Source organism: Saccostrea cucullata, unplaced genomic scaffold (genome assembly GCF_032062105.1).
Source record: "Saccostrea cucullata isolate Sc308-1 unplaced genomic scaffold, CSIRO_AGI_Scuc_v1 ctg347, whole genome shotgun sequence".
NCBI lineage: Eukaryota > Metazoa > Mollusca > Bivalvia > Ostreida > Ostreidae > Saccostrea > Saccostrea cuccullata.
In genome coordinates, this window is record NW_026933200.1 from 216,514 (window position 1) to 236,856 (window position 20,343).

The 20,343-nt window shown below is 34.3% G+C and overlaps 1 protein-coding gene across 4 annotated transcripts in view; it reads left to right on the top strand.

Annotated features, from left to right (window-relative positions):
- Positions 1–20,343, top strand: part of LOC134237628 (guanine nucleotide exchange factor DBS-like) — a 46,785-nt gene that overhangs the window by 7,702 nt on the left and 18,740 nt on the right. For 2 of the 4 annotated variants that reach the window (XM_062719760.1, XM_062719758.1), the window contains exons 2-9: positions 5,000–5,086; positions 5,252–5,366; positions 5,797–5,887; positions 6,311–6,424; positions 7,158–7,274; positions 8,324–8,583; positions 9,617–9,731; positions 10,047–10,169. In XM_062719760.1, the coding sequence (XP_062575744.1) occupies positions 5,011–5,086; positions 5,252–5,366; positions 5,797–5,887; positions 6,311–6,424; positions 7,158–7,274; positions 8,324–8,583; positions 9,617–9,731; positions 10,047–10,169 (1,011 nt within the window). In that variant the 5' untranslated portion in view covers positions 5,000–5,010. Of the gene's footprint in view, positions 1–1,087; positions 1,221–1,402; positions 1,437–4,999; positions 5,087–5,251; positions 5,367–5,796; positions 5,888–6,310; positions 6,425–7,157; positions 7,275–8,323; positions 8,584–9,616; positions 9,732–10,046; positions 10,170–20,343 lie in introns of those variants that run through there. The other 2 variants (XM_062719761.1, XM_062719759.1) reach the window with 2 other exon arrangements.

Consider the following 20,343-nt stretch of genomic DNA (forward strand, 5'->3'; position numbering starts at 1 on the left):
CCCGTTACATTTGGTGCCGTGCCATGCCCTGGAACTGACAGGTGAAAGACCTGCTAATGAGATGAGCCTGGGTTGGGGTCTTTGGAGGGCCAAAGACCTTTAAGGAGGGAGGAATGTGGCGGTTGACTGGGTTTGATTGCCAGTGGCCAGATAGCTCAGTTGGTCACAAGCACCTGACCAGAGATTCAGGGGGCCAGGGTTCTAATCTTGACCTGGTATGCTGCATTTTTCTCCTCTCCCATTACACAAGCCTGAGATGGTGCCCATGGAGAAGCCACTGGAAGCTTCAGGATTCCAGAGTTAGGGAGGGGGAGAAAGGGAGAGAACTTCACTCCCCAACTCTGTGTCCCAATCTTCTGGATTAATCTAATAATTTCATAAATTTTGAATTGTCAATTTAGGTCAGATTTATAATTTTACATATGAAATCAGGATAACATAGCACTGCGGTGGAGTGATCATAAATTTTATGACCACACAGTATATAATTAACATTAAATACATAAATAGAGGGATTTATGTTTTGCTCTGTTATACTTTTGATTTTGTGTGCAGGATAGTTAAGAAATCCTGATGCACATATTTGATGTAAACATTGTTTACTTTGTAATTATAGCTTTAGACCTGTGAAATCCTCTTCCACCTGCACATTATGAACTATAATAACATTAACGATTATCATTAATTAATATAAATATACATTACATTAATTGTCACTGGTCATCTGCTGTGTTTTAACTCAATATGTAGGTTAATGATGACATTTAAACCTTTTTTATCCTCCGACCAAATTTACACACCTTTGAGCTACCTGTTCGACTTTTACCTGTAAGGTGTAAACACAAATGCTTGTTTTTTGCTGAAGGTGGGATTTTATCAAATATTTGTTTGATGTGGATATATTGTGGTCCATGTTTTCCTTTTGCTTTGGGGTATTCTCTATTAATTGTCAGCTATTTACATCTGTGTTTTTGTATATTCAGCTATCTTGTGTATATATTTTTCACCTGTGTTTTGTACCTGACTACTTTGTATATAGTTACTGTGATGGATTAAGTGTAAGGTATTAATTTCTGGGCCTGGACAAGGAAGATATAATATAGCTATCAAATCTATAATGAAAGAAATAGCAAGAAGGAACAAATATTCATGGACTGTTTTTTCAGGCACATGAATCTATTTACCTGGGCATATACATATTGAGATTTATATATATACAGGTAATGTAATATGCAAGCACATGATGTGAGGATATATATGTATTTAAATGAAGTTTATTTGAATGTGAAAAGATATTCTGGTACTGAGATTTCTAGGGGAATTTTGTATAAAATGTGTTTGCTCATTGGTGGAAATATTAGCATTGCATGAAAAATATTTACGGTAAGCACCCCACACATTGGACATCATAATAATGATGGAGATTTGTATAAAAGGTTTTTTTAATTCTAACTCAGTTGTGATTTTATTTGGACTAATAGTAAGTTTGTGCTGACTCTGATATAAGGACTTCTTCAGCATGTTCAGTGTCAAAGTCATTCTGTAAAATTCTTTCTTGCTGACTCTAAATCTTGTGAAATTCTTTTTTAATGTAATGGAAATTACTCAACAATTTTATAGAAAAATCTACCACGCTTATCAAAATGATAAAAGATTATCTTCTTGTAGATCTCAAAAATAACTTTGATATGTCTTAGCCAGATTTTGGAAATCATTAACTTCATTTTAAAGCTGAGATTATGCTAACTTTGGAGTGTTCCTTGTATTTCATGTACATGTATCAGTATTTGAGACAGCTGTATTTGTGTGTTTTACCCTGACCTTTATGCATTTACTAGCACTATGTAGTTATATCCTAATATGGTATATAATGTGATATCATTGTCTGTTACCTTTCATATGTTTTGGGGGATGGGGGGTGGTGATTGTGGTGGTGGTGATCTACTTAAGTCAAATAAATACAAATTTGAAAAAGAACTACACAGGCCCAAATAATTACACCATTGATTATTTAAGGAATCAGTGTCTAGTTAGTATAGTATGCCAAGGCATCAACGATAGTAGGAAACAAGGGATAATTTGCATAATGGGCAAAGCCTGTTATGCATAAATTATCCCATGTTTCCCACTATCATTGATGTCCCTGGTGTACTATACTAACTGAACAGTGATTTCTTATATTTCCATTTCATTGTGAAATAAAATTGTAGATTTATATTTAAAAATGTAGACCAATAGATTTCAATTACATGAAGCCTACCATGTCAATTTCAATGGTCCTCACCCACTGACGTCAAACACAAAGACAGCCGCGCAGGATTTACATGCAAATTGCCTCCTTCGCCTCAGACACAAAGACAGATGCACATGAGATTTACTTGCATATTAGGCCTCCTTAGCTCCTGACCTATCGATTTGCCTAATTTACATTCCGCTAGAATTATCAAGAAATCAACTCCACTAACTTTCAAAAATCAAATAGTATTTTTATAATGTCATTATCCAAAAAAGGATGTGTGGTTGCAATAAAAATGCATAAAACTATATATTTTTAATCATAATTTGTATTTTCTGTGGTTTTCAGTTTACTGTAAAATTTCACATCAGAATGTTCAATCTTTTAAGGATATCAATTTCATACAAGTGAAAGAGGGGTCGGGGCATCATAAGACATGAAATTATCTTAGGTGACTGATGACCAAAAGATAAACAGAAAATATAACTTAACAGTTTACTACCGACTGGAAGACTGAGACTCAGTATATTTTTATGTAGTTGATAGAATTAAAAAAAAATATATATTTTAAAATATTCTGTTTAATCTAGTCAGTAGTCACTGTGTTAATTATTTGATAGGTTTTCCCACTTCCTCAATAGATTATGTGCACATTGATAGGTTTATTGATTCAAGAAATGTTTAAATAAGAAAACTGTAGAAAGCTTTGCAATTTCCCCGTGGACTTTGATCGTTTTGTGAGTCTGAGTCCCTATAATTCTGATAGGGCTGTCAAGAAACCAGGACCATATTGGGAATACATTTTGTCTATCAGCATCATCGTCTATGACTCAGACATTTATTCACGAGACCTAATTCTGGTAAAGTCGAGTTCCGAGAAAAATAATGAAAAGTACCGTTAGTACAACAGCACCCTGATGTTTGATTTACTTTTGTTGACATATGATTGGTGTTGTTTTATCATATTGATTTACTACTGGTAAATATCTGTAAAGTGCTCTTTTTGCTAAGCTTCCCATTGTGGCTCTATAATTACAAAAGGCCAATATTTCTTCCCTGCTGTCAGTATATGCTTTAAGTTTACACTCCATTTTGTATGTATTGTGTTTCATGTCTCAGACTTCAGCTTTCACCCTGTTTGTCTTGTGGAGTTACAAATAATTTGGCATAGAGGCATAGTACCTGCTTTTTTTGGCATGGTTGGATATTAGAGTTATCTTTAGAGGGACAATTGGTTGATTATGTTGTTTAACATCCCATTGAAGAGTTTTTTGCTCATAATAGAGACATCACCATATACTAGTGAATGGCTTGGAATTTAGACCTGTGCTTGGTACTCAGTATCATGGAGTAGTAGAGGATCTTTATCATGTCAAAGCCTGCATGGACCACAATTTTCAAGGTCCCATTTGAAAGAGTTGCAATTTTAAATTCAAACTGCTAAGTGTTTGGTAAAAAAACAATTGCAACCTTTTTTTTCAATTTATAAGGTCAGTCTCAAGTCTGTGTTTGAACCACATTCAAATCATGGAACAAGGGTTGGAGAGATGATTTAGAAACAAGAGGAGTTAAGCATATAATTATACTTTAGTGTGAAAAGATTTTATATTGTAATGCTGATGAGGAAAGGTGAAATCCTCATGCCAGCTTTTGCTTTGTCAGTAGATCTAGTAAAACACCATAACTTCGGAGAAATTCATGCTTAGTATGTATTCATCTTGTTCCAACAGATGATTATCTCACAACACTAACTCCAATCTATTAATGAACTAACTCCAGCCCTACCCATATCTGTATCAAATCCTCGTCATTCTATCACAAGGCTGAAATGACTTGTAGTCAATACAGAGTTCTTTGATTCAAAGCTATTCTAATTCATAAACTTCTACATTTTAATCTGAGAAAGACATTTTACATTCTTATATAACTAGTACCCTTACTTGACTTCAAAATTCTCTAACAGTATCCGTGAGGCCCCACATGCCAGAATCCTTAGTAACCATTTTATCAGCCTCTAAATTAATTGTGCATGTATGATTACTCTCATGAAATTTAGAGTGGGAGGGATTTAGACAAATGAGTAGTTTGGAGGACCTGAGTGTCTTGGACTCACAGGGTGGGAGTGTTAGGAACTAAGTAGCTTGGACTCACAGGGTGGGAGTGTGAGGAACTGAGTAGCTTGGACTCACAGGGTGGGAGTGTAAGGAGCTGAGTAGCTTGGACTCACAGGATGAGAGTGTTAGAATCTGAATAGCTTGGACTTACAGGGTGGGAGTGTGAGGAACTGAGTAGCTTGGACTCACAGGGTGGGAGTGTAAGGAGCTGAGTAGCTTGGACTCACAGGGTGGGAGTGTAAGGAGCTGAGTAGCTTGGACTCACAGGGTGGCAGTGTGAGGAGCTGAGTAGCTTGGACTCACAGGGTGGGAGTGTGAGGAGCTAAGTAGCTTGGACTCACAGGGTGGCAGTGTGAAGAACTAAGTAGCTTCGACTCATAGGATTGGAGTGTAAGGAACTGAGTAGCTTGGACTCACAGGGTGGGAGTGAAAGGAACTGAGTAGCTTGGACTCACAGGATGGGAGTATAGGAAACTGAGTAGCTTGGACTCACAGGGTGGGAGTATAAAGGAACTGAGTAGCTTGGACTCACAGGATGGGAGTTTAAAGAGCTGAGTATCTGGACTCAGAAGTTGGGAGTGTAATTAACTTAGTAGCTGAAAATTGAATGCGATGTTTTAAAAATTAAGAACCATTGTTCTGTTTACAGAGAGTGACTTGATGGAAGAACAAGAATGTCCCTACAGTGTACTAGATGTAGCCTCCCTCATACAATCTCGATATGCATATATCACAGGTCAGTACAGTATAATTGAAGTGCTTGATGAGTAGGCGGGGTGTATTTAAAATTCCATTTTAAAAATCTTAATATTGTTTCATTTTAAACCCAAAATTATGCTAGAAAAACCCATGTGTATAGTATACTATTGAACTTAGATACAGATTTCTCTTTTCAATTCAGGTGGAAAAGCAAAGAATGGTGCCTTGATTTTGACATTTCCAGAAAATCTTCAGCATCCACAGATACCTGACGAGGAGTACCGAAAGCTTGTCAACTTCCTGTGCTGTGTTCCTACGTAAGTTGTAATGTATTGAATATAGAGCTTTTAAGGATTGAATGAAAAGTGATGTGAAATGTTGTCTTTTGCAGTTTGTTTGGAAAAAAAATCATATTGTTTATTTTAATTGGACAGTTGCATCTAGCCAAAAACAATATAGATAATCATTGATTATTCAGTGAAGCTGTCGTAGCCAAATGTCAGTAATCTGAATGCTTCATCGTCTGGACAAAAATTATTTTGAAAAGAATTTATACATTTACATCTGCATGTATAAGTTACAAAATAGTATGTTTCAGTGATTTGGAGGCAACAATTTGTTCAGAAACACAAGTGTCATGATCCACAAGATTCCAATGTTATTGAACTTGCTGAAAGAAAATCATATTTTTAAAAATAATGACAGAAGATTCACTGCATAAAATTTTAGATCTCTTTCTTATTCCAGGTTGGCTGAATCTGAGCAGGGTTTTGTGATTGTGTTAGACAGAAGACAAGCAAGCTGGAATGATGTCAGGGCACTCTTACTCAAAATGTCGGTCAGTGCTAACCATAAAATGTGTACAACATTAAAAAGATTACTTCTGATTCATTATTTGTGTGTTCAAACTTGTGACAAAAAGTTCAAAGTTTGTGAAAATTCCTGAATGTTTGGCACATGTTTTGTACTTTAAAGAATTCTTCTTGGCAAAAAACAATAATCAAAAGCTCATTTTGCTAATTATTAGCTAATTTTGGAACTCATCTGTTTTCATAATATGAAAACAAAGAAGGCATTTTAATTATTCTGAAAAACTGACACACTGCATAAAACTGTTGTCTAATTCCGAGTTTGTTGTCTTTGGCAGGAATTTAACACACTGCATAAAACTGTTGTCTAATTCTGAGTTTGTTGTCTTTGGCAGGAATTTAACACACTGCATAAAACTGTTGTCTAATTCTGAGTTTGTTGTCTTTGACAGGAATTTTTCCCAAAACACATACAGGTTGTGTTCTTGCTTCAACCAAAGGGATTCTTCCAAAGAGCATTCGCTGACATGAAATCCAAGTTTGTCAAAGAGGAATTAGAATTTAAGGTTAGGTGGCTTAACAAAATTTACTTCTATAAATACAATCATACTTGTACTCTGTCAGACTAGGTTGTTTCTTGAAAGAATTAAATGCATAATTTTTGTTATTAAGTGAGGTACATGAACTTTATTTAGAAATTTTAACATTTTGTAATACTGATGAAGTGCCATTACTTCTTTAATATACCCCCCACTTGAAAAGTGGGAGGGTATATACCGGGGTAGTGATCGGAATGTCCGTCCGTCTGTTGCACTTTAGGGTACCCATCTCTTATCCGCAACTCCTCTTTTACCCACTGAATGAATTTTAATGGGACTTACTTTCTCAAAATCTGTTATGTAGTGCTATTGTGACCTCCTACTTTACTTTTTGATTGGACTTGTACATTGTATTTCAGGTTTCCAGTAGCAAAACATGGACACTGCCATTCTTTCTATAATATTGAGGGGGACCCATTTCTTATCTGCACCTCCTCCTATACCACTAAATAAAATTTAATGATACTTCCACAGATTCTTTATTACATAATGACATTGTGCACCTCCTATTTTACTTTTTGATCTACCACTTATTTTGGGTCTTCTGTAGCAAACATGGATTTTGCAATTATAATCATATGAGAGGCAGGGGTGTCATTTTGTGAGCTCAATGTTCATAGTGCCTCTAGTTTTGTCTTGTTCAAATGTTCTAAAAAAATTTTTTTATTCTTTACGTAAAAATTATTATATTGTGTTTTAGGTTGTGTTATGTAATGAGCCCAGTGAGATGTTAGACTACATCAGTGAGGACCAATTAACCAGCGATGTGGGGGGTAAACTCGAGTTTGACGCCAATGAGTGGACTCAGCACAAATCTGTACGTAACTGTAGGAACATCAAACGTAAATAATTATTATATGAAGTCTAAGAGACAGACAAATTGTACTGATTTTTCCTCAAGAAAGCACTTTTAGTCCTGCATGTTAAAATTTGAGAATGGAAAAGGGATTTTGTTGGTATATGAAGTTACTAGGGGGTAATAATTCTTTAAAGCAGCTCACTGGATGAACGGCCTCATCTCTAGCTGATTAAGCATGCCGGAGTAAATAATGAAGTAAACATAGCATTCAGGAGTGGACCATTTTGCCAATAGCTTAATGTTGGTAATGATTCATTCATGCATAATTGATCAGGTTAATTTTTCAATCTTCATAAGTAATTTACCAACAAATTATACGGACCCTGTGTAATCACGTAATCACTGTAATATTTGATATACAGTATTGTAGCTGAGTCATTCTGTGTGGTGTAGATTACTAATGATACTGATATCTAGATATGGCTGGCCTTCATCTCCCTATATATTTTAAGTTATCACCTGGAAGGGAAGAGCACCTGTTCTCACATTATTACTCTGAATTATTTCATTTAGATAACAGAGATATTTTCTGTAATCTTTGTTTATAAACATCGGACCAGTTGGGGGTACTTGTTGAACTCTTAAGAAGGTGGTGATAAGTGTGAATATATTACCTTACTCTATTTCCTGTGTGTTAATTCAAATCCAGAATTAGATATCTTTTTATATAATATGTACAATTTATTTTGACACAGATAAAGAAAAAAATCAATTAAGATAAATCTGGTTCCTTAACTATAAAATACTTATCTTACTATGCAATCTGATTACATTCTATTTTTGAATTGTATGGTACAAGAGTTCTTGGTACATGATTTTTGGTGTATACAAGTTGATATGAGAGATTTACCAGTATTTATTTTATAAATTAATACCTTTCGTGAAAAAATAGACATATCAGTATCCCCAGAAAACCTCAATTACCAACAACAAAAGATTCATTAAACAGATGTAAATGGAATTAATATAATTTTTAAATTATTTTTTACGTTTATTAATTTCACCAGGCTGTAGAGAAGTTTGCCTCTAACACGGAGAAGATGGGGACAGCGGTACAGGTCTTGGTCAAGAAGTACGAGGAGATCGAGATTCCTAACGATGTCCCGGGGATGGAGAAACTGATACAGGATCACATCCAGGGGCGTAAGGAAATCCTCGATGACCTAGCCTCCACCGTCACCCACGGAGAAACGCTGCTCAGTTGTATCAGGGGGGATAACTCAGAAATCCACTTCACTCAGGCTACACACGTTAGAAGTCTAGAGAAGTAGGTCATAACAGCATTAATCTGCTGCTTTAAGACTTTCAGATGGTATATTGAATTCTATCAAATTGTAATACATGTACATGTATATGAAAAATCTTAAACTCTTTTTTTTAAAATATTCTTGAACAGACTTATAATGACAAAAGATATGTTGTAAACTTATGCATGTATTTTTTGTGAAGTAACTAGAGGAAAGAAAATTCCTATGTTAGTATTTAGGTATTATTTGTGAAACAACAATAGCTTTGGGTGTAAACTCTAAGAGAAGGAATTTTTTTTATTTACAGAGTGAGTTTTAAAGTCAAAAACTGTATATATACCATATAATGGGTAATTTTACATGCTGTGAATTTTAACTAATGTTCACTTGTTCAATAATTTCATCAACAGAAAAATTTTATCAGAAACCACAGCAGTAATATTTTATAACAGAAAAAAGTGTAACAGCTCACATCGGAACTTGTTAGATTCCTCAGAACTGTTTGTTTTTTAACACCTATGTACACATTTTACGTAGTGTGCGAGGGAAAATTTTTAATGTCCAGATAATGACAATTTTTACCATCATCTATATTCTTGCTTCGTTTTGATCGTATTTTTTAAAACTTTGCCATATTTTAAATGGTATAGTGAGACAAAAGTCAATATGCATGTAGACTGAGTATTCAAAGGTGTGAAATGATCCTAGCTTGTAAAATGGACATCTCAAGAACAATCTTGCTTTTACAGAGTGAAAAATTATTATCTTTGACAGGATAAAGTCAATCAATGACTAAAGTATCTATCTGTAATTTAATGATTTGACTGATTACCATAAAAAGGGAAATTTCAATGAAACATCCAGTTACTTTTGATAATGCAGTTAGAGGTATAACGGGTATCCATTGTATATAGTATTTAAAAAGGAAGTCAGTCTGACTATATATTTATATCAATAAGATTGGTTTTACTGAATTTCTGATTTTAATTGTTAGGACATCTTCTGTCATGTTTTGAAGATACAACTTTTGAGCCAATCTTTGTTTAATTGCAGACTTCTGATAAAACTTGAGGAGATTAAGAAAGAGTTTGAAGGATTCTGGGCTCGACACGAGAAGAGACTTAAACAGGCACTGCTTCTACGGCAGTTTGAGGAGGAATTTAAATTAGTAAGTCATTTAGGATACATGGGCCCTACTTTTTTGACAGTTACTTTCATAAGTAATGGAGAAAACTGACACTCTTATAGAGCAGGTTATAAGAATTATTTAATCAAAAATAGATTTTTCATAGAGCAAGTCAAATGATATAAAATATATGTGATTTATGTACTTATGCAGATAGTAAAATTTTTGTTTTTTTAATCAAGATGTTTTTTTCCATTAGTTGATTTTAGGCTCACAATTTCAATTAATTTAAATTGTTAATCCTTTAAAATTTAGCTAGAATCCTTATTTACCCAGTATTATGATTTGATTTTCCAGTACCAGTATAATGTAGAACGTAAGCTGGAATGGCTACAGACCAGAATGTCCCAGTTAGGAGACTCACTGGACAAGGTCGAGGAACTCTTCCAGGAATTCGAGGAGTTTGAGACTGAAGCTCAGGTAAGATTTCAGGCTAACATTCCCAGGTAAAATTCAGGTGAAATTCAGTGTGGATTAGAGGTGGAATCCAGAAGATGGTATGCTGTAGGAGTTAGTGCCCTTTGTACAGAATGCAGTCTATAAAGTAATATGGATAGTTTGCAGTTGTACTGTATAATGGGTTATTTTTATGATAATCAAATTAAAATATAGCTTCTTTGTAAGCATCTTAAAATTGCAAAAAAATTAAGTGTGCATAAATTTGTCACTGATTGTGCACTGTATATAAAACTTAAAACACAATTTTATCACCCAAATGGGACAGTCACAAAAATAGGACTCTCACGTCAAATTAAAACTACCAGTATCGTAACATATTTTCACAAAAAAGTTGTAATACACAGAAAATACTGGTTATATAGTACTCTGTCTTTTAATTAAATTCTTTTGAAAGATTTTTTTTAAGTAAACAAAATTAATTAACTAATTTCTTTGATATAACTTAGTCCAGCAATGGCCCATTCAGGTAGTTTCATACTTAAGGTGAGAAGTTCCCCTGTGAATGAGAAATTTTCTCACCTGTGTTACGTCCTTGGGACTTTAATTAATTCCTGTGAAGGATTTACGTAGTACTCTCTGCCTACCTGTTCACACTGGATTATAGTTTGACTTCTTAATACTTTAATCTAATGGAATCACATGAGAATTTGATGAATAAATACCCAAACATTGACCTGATTTTATCTGCCTGTTAGAGACCAAACTTCTCGGATGTGGAATATTTCTATCCTTATTTGTAGGTCTGTATTACATTCTTTTCACTAATCACAAGAAATTTTTGCTTATTGAGGAATAACATATATAATTGAATGTAAGTGTGATTTTTAATCTATAATAAGTAATCACTAATACCAGCTATTTAATGTGGTGTGTCAAGATTTACATGTATGTATGTTCAGTTTCCCTCCTCTGTAAAAAGGATGCTCAAGTTTATAATTTTTTATCAAGTTTATAACTTTTATAATTTTAGAATGGAACCAGGAAAAATTAATTGAATATACTGAGTTGTCCCACTGATTTTGATATATGACAATTACATGCTGTCACAAAATATGGAAGAAAGAAACATAAAAATGACAGGTTCTAGAATTTGTTGGATAATTTAACAGGTTTTTGTGAATTGAAAAAGAAATGACTAGGAGTAGAGAAAATATGTATGTTTTCCGTTTTCCCTCTATGTAAAAGGGAGTATGAACCAGATAAAAAAACTTGGATTTAAGGACAGACGAGACGTTCCTTAATTAATAATAGATAAATTTTTCAAAGATTTTGTCATTGAAGTATTCCTACTTAAACGTGTTTACTCACAAAAAATTGAGGTACCTTACCAGGCATTTCTGCAAGATACCAGGGGTAGTTTTCCTTATATAATCCTTTTGGGAAGAAAAATAATTTTCCAGTTTTAAATGTTTAAGTGTTTGGATTTTGTAAAAACGTTAAGAAACTGTTTTAGAAATCAGAATGTCATCAAGATTTTGAATATTTTTCATACATTACAAAGATATACAAAACAGATATTGAGGAACGTCTCGTCTGACCTTAAATTTGTTCAATTCTATTTGATAGTTTAGATCAAGGACTGATTAGAATATTTGTCTTTGCTTAAAACCCCTTCCTGTGACTGTGAGTCTGATTTGAATAATTATTGAATCCATGCTTCTGAAAGCAGTCGAGTTTAAATGAAAATTGCTATGTCATTGTTTGGAATTATAGCTGTTTATATGTTAAATATAGTAAAAGAATAGGGAGAGATAAAAGCAACAAAATCAAATGTCAACATCGTTAGAATTAATATTGAAAAAGTCTGTAATATTTCATTTTGGTCCAATTTGTAAAAGGTGCATGCACCTGTCTTCTTTACAAGATTATCTTTTTCTAGCTCAAACTTGCTATCTTATAATCTGTGAATTTTTAGTCCAAAACTTTATTCAGGCTTTAATGAGTTCATGTAATTTTTTTTTTTTACAGATCCTCCTTCATTTTTTGTTTTACACATTAAACTTAAGTGATAGGGAGAACTGTGTGTATATAAGTACCTTGTCAGTAGGAATCTACTTTATCTGTATGTGAGCAGTAGCTAGGTATGGTATCTACCTCTGTAGAGATCACCTGTAGTATTATCAGTCTCCCACCTAACCTACTGAGTCCCTTATCCTCCACGTTCACCCCCCTAATCTGACAGTTTGTGTGATTCGTGACAAGTCAGGATAAACAGCAACTACAAAGTCGTGTTTTCTCCTATCAACATTTCATTATGTGTCATTTTAAGCTCTACTGGTCAGAGACCAGAAGAGCTTATGCGGTAGTAATGCGTCCGGCGTCCGTCCGTCTGTCTGTCCGTCTGTCTGTCTGTCTGTCTGTAAACAATTTTTCAAAATGCTACTCCTCCTACAGATTTGGTCCGATTTCAATATAACTTGGCACACAAGTAGACTACACTAAGATACATAATTCTGTGCATCAGTTTTTGATTTCAATGAACAGTGTTGCCATGGTTACTAAAAATAGAAATTTCTTTGAAATTCTTTCAAAATGCTACTCCTCCTACAGTTTTAGTTCTATTTGAATATAACTTGGCACACAAGTAGACTACACTAAGATACATAATTCTGTGCATCGGTTTTTGATTTCAATGAACGGTGTTGCCGAGGTTACTAAAAATAGAAATTTCTTTGAAATTCTTTCAAAATGCTACTCCTCCTATAGATTTTGTCCAATTTGAATATAACTTGGCACACAAGTAGACTACACTAAGATACATAATTCTGTGCATCAGTTTTTGATTTCAATGAACGGTGTTGCCATGGTTACTAAAAATAGAAATTTCTTTGAAATTCTTTCAAAATGCTACTCCTCCTACAGTTTTGGTCTGATTTCAGTGTAACTTGGCACACAAGTAGACTTCACTAAGATACATAATTCTGTGCATCGGTTTTTGATTTCAATGAACGGTGTTGCCATGGTTAATAAAAATAGAAATTTCTTTGAAATTCTTTCAAAATGCTTCTCCTTCTACAGTTTTGGTTTGATTTCAATATAACTTGGCACACAAGTAGACTACACTAAGATACATAACTCTCTGCATTGGTTTTTGCTTTGATGATTGGCAAGGATCATTTTTCTATGAATTGCTGTTTTTAAAGTTTCAAGTCGCAACTGCTACTTTTCTCTTCCTCTGTTTTAAGTATAAACCAGTAGAGCTACAGTCTCGACAGAGACTTCTGGTTGTCTCTGTTACTACATTTGGTGTGTAGATTAAACTGGTTGTCTCTCCTTGAAGGTTGCCTCCCTTTATCACTCTATATAATCCAGAGTCACAGGAATATAGCTCTGACTCATATTACAACTAACTTTTCAATTCATGGGATCTTCCAAAAAGTATTTTTTCCAATAATTTATTTTCAGGAATGCATGTTTCTAAATCAAAAGTTGCATCAATTTAAGAAAATATGACTTTGAAAATAATTTTTATGGATCTTTTTAATTTACATGAGTCAGAGAAGTTTTTCGTCTTTAAGGACACACTACTACAAACAAAAAAACTGGATACATTTATTGTTGGTACATGTATACATTTCTGGACTTATTTTGGTTGTAACTAACACACTTATCATATATTTCTTCCTTAATGCCATTTCACTCTCGTAAACTGATCGTTGTAATACAATTTTTTATTATTCAAAAATTTTGTATAAAAATGATTTTTTGGCTAAACTTATTCAATTAACTTATTTAACAAAAGTTTGTATCATCTATCCTTAAAATTAAGGAAGATTTAAGTTTTTTAGGTCACCTGAGTAAACTCAGGTGACCTATTGCTATCTGTTTTCGTCCGTCGTCGTTCGTCGTTCGTCGTGCGTTAACATTTGAACATTTTCAGCTTCTTCTCTGCAACCACTGAACCAATTTCAACCAAATTTGGCACAAAGCATCTATGGGTGAAGGGGAACAAAAATTGTGAATTTATGATCCCTGCCCCCCTTGGGCCTGAGGGGTGGGGCCAAAACCACTAAAATTAATGCAATCTTTAAAAATCTTCTTCTTTACTCCTGGACATCAAGCAGTCAAACTGTTTGCATGATTGTAATCAGCAATGGGTCCTCTACCAAAATTGTGAAATTCATGGCCCTGGGGTCAGGGGTTCTAGTGCTAGGGCGGGGCTAAATAAGTAGGTAGTGAAAATGCATTATTTCTTTGAAAATTTTCTTCTCTAGTCCTGGGTATTAAATAAACCAACTAAGTACATAGTTATGATAAGCAAGAGTGCCTCTACCAAAATTGTGAATTTTATGGCCCCAGGGTCAGGGGTTCTTGTTTTAGGGTGGGGCTCTTATGATAATATAGTGAAATGCATGAATTCTTTGAACATCTTATCCTTTGCTCCTGGTTAATATGCTAATGATCTAATTAACATATTTAAGGCCAGGATTTATTTTATTTTCAGTTTTACAAACCCTCCGCTCAAGGTTTTGAATTTTCAGAAAAAAATAAAACAATTTGTTTTCTTTCCGATGTCAAATTTGAGTCGGGATCGAGATTTCAAATTTACGAACTCGCACTTCCGGTTTTACGATGAAACGGCGGGTAAATAAAGCTAGATCTGAGAAGATAGCTTGGTTTAGTGTAAAAATCATTGATAAGAGTGTCATTCAAAATGTTTCACCCGTTCAAAGGACAAATAAAATGCTGACGACTTTGTTGCACAATGACATGCTGGTGAGATAATTATGTATTCGCTTCAAAAGTAACTGTAAATTATTTTCCACCCCCAGGTTTTAAACGGGTGTTGCTAAAACGCGGAACGGAAAATGGAACGGAAAGCAGAACGGAACGGAAAACGGAAAATAAATTTGTCAAACAAATAACATAGATTCAATATAAATCAGATAAAAAAGCAATTTTCTTGTTGTAAAAGTCATTTTCTAATAAAAATTAATTGTGAACTATTATATATTCATGAGTCATACACACCCTCCGTGGAAAAAATGCAAATGAAAGAAATCTCCCCCCCCCCCACACACACGAAATAGGATTTTCGTGTTTCGGCAATTAAAGGACATATCCCCCTTTTTCGCTTGTCAAATTTGTTGTATGTTGAAAAATTTTTCTGACCCCCACCCCCTCTTTCCATTTTTTCCAATATCAATGTCTGAAAAGACAAAAATAACTAGTTATGCTATTCAGATTGTGCACGCAGTGTCGAATTCGCAAGTGATGAAAGGGGGGTGGCAGTTTCGGGTCTGTGAAATGGCCCACAGCCACATTAAAAATTGATTTATTAAACCTTATGTACATTTTGGACACAAAAAGGGGGCAGACAAATTACAAATTCTAAGACCTTTCCGATGAGCAGGAAAACTCATTTTTAAGGGGTCATTCATATACGCCCCCCCCCCCCCCCAACATGCCCACATACTAGTATGTGCCGCAAACAAACAAAATTTAACTTCAATGAATGCAAAGATTCTGCAATGTGCATTATATCTACCACAACTTTGTCTATCCAGAAAACGACTCTATATTGAATAAAGTTTTAACAACCAGTGTGTATAAGAGATGTTTATTCGAGCTTGCCGTAAAGGTTTGCCATAAACGTAAACTTAATAATTTTTTTAAAAAACATTTTTCTTCTCTTTCCATGGTTCATTTAGATACCAAATATTTGCCCCCCCCTCCCCCCGCATAACCTTTTTACTATGGAAATGTTCGTTCAAATTCACATTCTCGCCTTTTTGTGAATATAATAAATGTAGTAAGTTAGTGTAAAAAAAATAGTACTGATAGATGTTGGGAGTTGGAACTTAATCAACTTATCCCCCCTCCCGAATCAAACAATTGTCTTCTTTTTGTGTTTTTTGCTTGTTAAATACTTTTCAAGTTCGTTTATCCCCCCCCCCCCCCCCTTTTACAAATTCGATTATATGTGACTGCTATGTTAGCGACTTTTGTAAATAAGAGACTGAGCATGACAAAATCAACTTGTTTTTAATAGTTGAGGATTGAATGCGTACAAGATATATCGTTTATGATAAAATTTGTTTATTTTGAGTGATTTATTCCAATATAATATATTCCGTTTTCCGTTCCGTTCCGCTTTCCGTTCTGTTTTCCGTTCCGCGTTTTAGCAACACCCGGTTTTAAACTGCCCGTGGTAGCTATTGCATATTGCCAGGGACATTGTTTAGGTCTCTGTTATAGCTTACAGTCTAAGCATCATTCTTCAGAAAAGGGTTGCTTATGCATCAGATGTAATGAATAAAACTATGGGAGAAGTGAAGTCCATTTGAGGAAGAAATAAACAATAACCTGAAGAAATAAAAAATAATTCAACTATTAAAAGGCAAGAATATACAAATATATACAGGCATGTAGTATCATTTGTATCAGCCAGAAAAATTATTTTACACTTAATTGAAAAAATGTTGACCCTACTCCCCAATACTCCCTGTCTGTTTTATGATAGGAATTATAATTTTAGGCATCAAGTAAATTTTAGAACAATGTCTACACATTCACCTAACACATATTAAAAAAATGAAGATATATTGAAAGACTTTTAAAGAATTGATTTTTTAAAGTATATTTTGATCAACATCACAAAATTTATACAACTGCCCCAAACTGGCAGATGATGAAATAAGCAATTACATGTTCTACTTTCCTATTTGTAAGCATTATGTGTCCAGTGGTAAGGAGCCTATTAGGATAGCATAAAAAAAGAATGTACAAATGTTAATAATTGATTTATCAAAAAAAAATTTTTATTTCCTTCTCCTTCGGGACTTTTTTATTCTCATGTTCATTACTAAACCTAAACATAAAAAAAATGCTGGCCTTATAATGAAGAAAGGGGCCTCTTTCAAAATAGATAATTTCAGGGCTGCTGGGTCAGGGGTACCAGGGGGGTACCTTGACTAAAAATGAATTAATGCTTTGAAATCTGCCCTTTGATAAGCAATGGTGCCTCTTTCAAAATTTGTGAATTTCATGGCTTTTGGATTAAAACACCAACCAAATATAATTGCTGGAAAGTTGTTACATGATACTCAGGTGACCTATAAGGCCCGTGGGCCTCTTTTTCAATCTACAAATTTAAAATGTAATTTTTAGAATCAGCTGATTCACATTTTAAAATCAGGAGTCCATTTTACGAAAGAACTTGCAACTAAGGCCAAACTTAGTTTTTTTGGTTATTATTTTCTATTTGACATTAATTCAAGAATGGTTTTAATCTTTAAAAAAGAATTTACATAGATATATTTATTTTTGAAATTTGAAACAGAATTATCTATATTTAAGAATTTTACAATCAACTAAGGTTTTTGGTCTAAGTTTTTGTTTTTGTTTGTTTGTTTGTTTGTTTGGTGTTTTTTTGGTGTAAAATGGGTCCTTAGGAGTTTACATTTACAGTCATGCTTTGATTCTTTTATGTTTAATGGATCATAATGTTTAAAAATGTCATCATATTTTTGATAGGTAATTTAAATATATACATAAGGACTATTTAATTTCCTTTAATCTTTAGTGCAAACTGTTGATGTTTTCAGGTATTGATAGTCAATTAATCAATGTAATTGTATACTGCATACTGAATGGGTCATCAAATGTGTTTAAAAAAGTCGGAATCATCAAAACTGTTTTTATTATGAAAACTTATGAAAGTGTGTTTCTTTATCATGGGTTTTACCACTGCTTACAAAAAGGTAATACAACTAATTGATGAATGAGCCAAACAATGAAGATTGTATTAACAAATCCACTGTGAGGATAATTAGTCGACGGTCTGCACATTCCTGTTTTGGCTTCACACATTGTGTGTTGCTGATTAGGCCCTCGTTAAAAGAGTTGACGAGATCGAGTCCAAGCATGTGAGAGACAGGGCCCCCAATCCTTGTTTTTGCGATAATTGTGTTCTCGGTCGGTACAACCCAAAAGATTATGAGAACAAGTACCGCTTTACCCATTAAGGTCCCTTGTTTAGACTAGATATCTACCATATATCTATCTGAAGAATAAAAGGGAAAGAGATTAGGTCCATGTCGTGGTTGTGTAACAGGGTTTTGGGTCGGTATGGTCACTTTTGAAGACCCACTCGATGGTGTATATGTGTTTTAGCAACTAGTAGGTGTAAGGAGCTAATTGTCTTTTGATGTGATTAGAGATAATAGTTTTAAGGTGAGAGCGCCCCAGGGCAGGATATTGTGGACCTGTAAAATTAAATATATTCCACAACATTTCTTACTAGGAAGATTTTGGTCAATTTAAAACCATTAAATGTTCTGTTAGTTTAAATCATTTCTCAGTGGAGCATTTCAGGTAACTGCAAATCTTAGACAGGATATTTTACTTGTTGTTACGTGTACAGCCATAACTAGTGGAATCTGTCGAAGGTTTGACATTGCTCCTTGAGGACATCCAGGATAAATATGTTACTGGCACATGCAGTTATGCCAAGTTTGACATAATTTGATGGAGTAATAAAGTTGTCATTTGATTTGGATACACAATAACCTTACACAGTCACCCTTGTGATCCATCAACATTCTGTAATTCATTTGACATGGAGTATAATCTAGTGAAATCATGTCCGCATTGAACTGCAGATAAACCAAATTTAATTTTCTTTTTTACCTGTCATAATTTCTTGCTGGAAGTCAAGAGGATACTGGTTTTGTGAGTTCAGAGATCAAGTGATAATTGTTTTTACACATGGTGAAGTTTTGCCGGAGGACAGTGATATATTCACAGAAACTATTGTATCATGACTGATATAGATTATACCCCTGGACGCTGTGTATAATCCACTTAATGTTCAGATTTTAAAGGAACTTGTCATATTTTTATTTGCATAAATCTCATTTCCTTGGTGATTTTTCCGGTGATTCTTTCAGAACAACATTTTTATTCATATTTTTTGGTATACCTTCATTTACGATCTTTGTTCAGTCCTAGTTGGATAAAAAAAATTGTATCCAGGATTTACGATCGTAGTTTTTGTTTTCTGTTCTTACTCTACGTGGAAGTGTGGCGGTGTTGTATTGTTCTTGGGCTGTTACTGCGATATAGAGATAGGTAACCGCGCAGGAATCATCAATTTAAAGGGCTGGTTACGCAAATAGAAATAAAAGACAAAAAGAATTTATTGCAGTGTATATGCACAATCTGCTGATCACAAACTCTGCTAGGACAAAAGAGACCAGGATTATACATCGGCTGTTCCTGTACATCGACTCCTAGTGCAAATAGTCTTCATTTTCTGTTGTGCTTTTGCCATCAATTGGGTTTAAACAACTATGGATTGAATAGAACAGTTGATTTTTATGATAAGCAAAAAGAGTGTTGTAATATCAAATGCATTGAAACCGGTTTCTTTAAATATTTATCAAGTATTATTGATTTAATTGCATTTTTGGTAATGACATTGGAAAACTGTTTTTCTTTCTGCATGTTCTGTGCACTGCGTAATCACTGCAGTCAGCAGAATACTTTGGAAGCAAGGTCCATAGGAATCTGAACTTAGAGGGTTTACTGGTCAATTAATTCACAAGAATTGTTAATTAACTTTCAAAATGCCACTGTATCGTCGCTGGAGATGGTCCACCTCTTGTGTTCCTAATTTGTACTCGCAGGTGAGTTTATATATTTTTTACGTAACCAAACAGAATAGTTTTTTATCGAGGCAGCTGGTGAGAACCTGTGTATCACTTCCTACGAGCCGATCAGAGTCTCTGTATACCCTTTCCTTTGTTCTTTATATACCGTCATGCCCACTCACTAGACCATTTCTGGTGACGTGATTCCAAGCCCATTATGCAGATGCACATTGTGTGGTTTCTGTTTTTCTCACCAAGCAGTTGTAGAAGCGGTGTCATATCATTCAGCTTTTTAGTAATTCAAGCTGGTCTGACATGCAGAGAGGGCAACAGTGAGAAAACTTCAGGAAAGGGAATCTCATTTAGAGTCAGAGAGAGTCTCTCAATCGATCACCCTACATTTCAAAGATTTAAAAGCGTAAGTGTGCCTGGCGTACATTGAACTGGTTTGTGAATACGATTATATCCCGTACTTTATGCAGATAAAGAAACACTGTTGTCTCCTTATACCTGAGATACCTGTGACCTATTCATCAAACGGA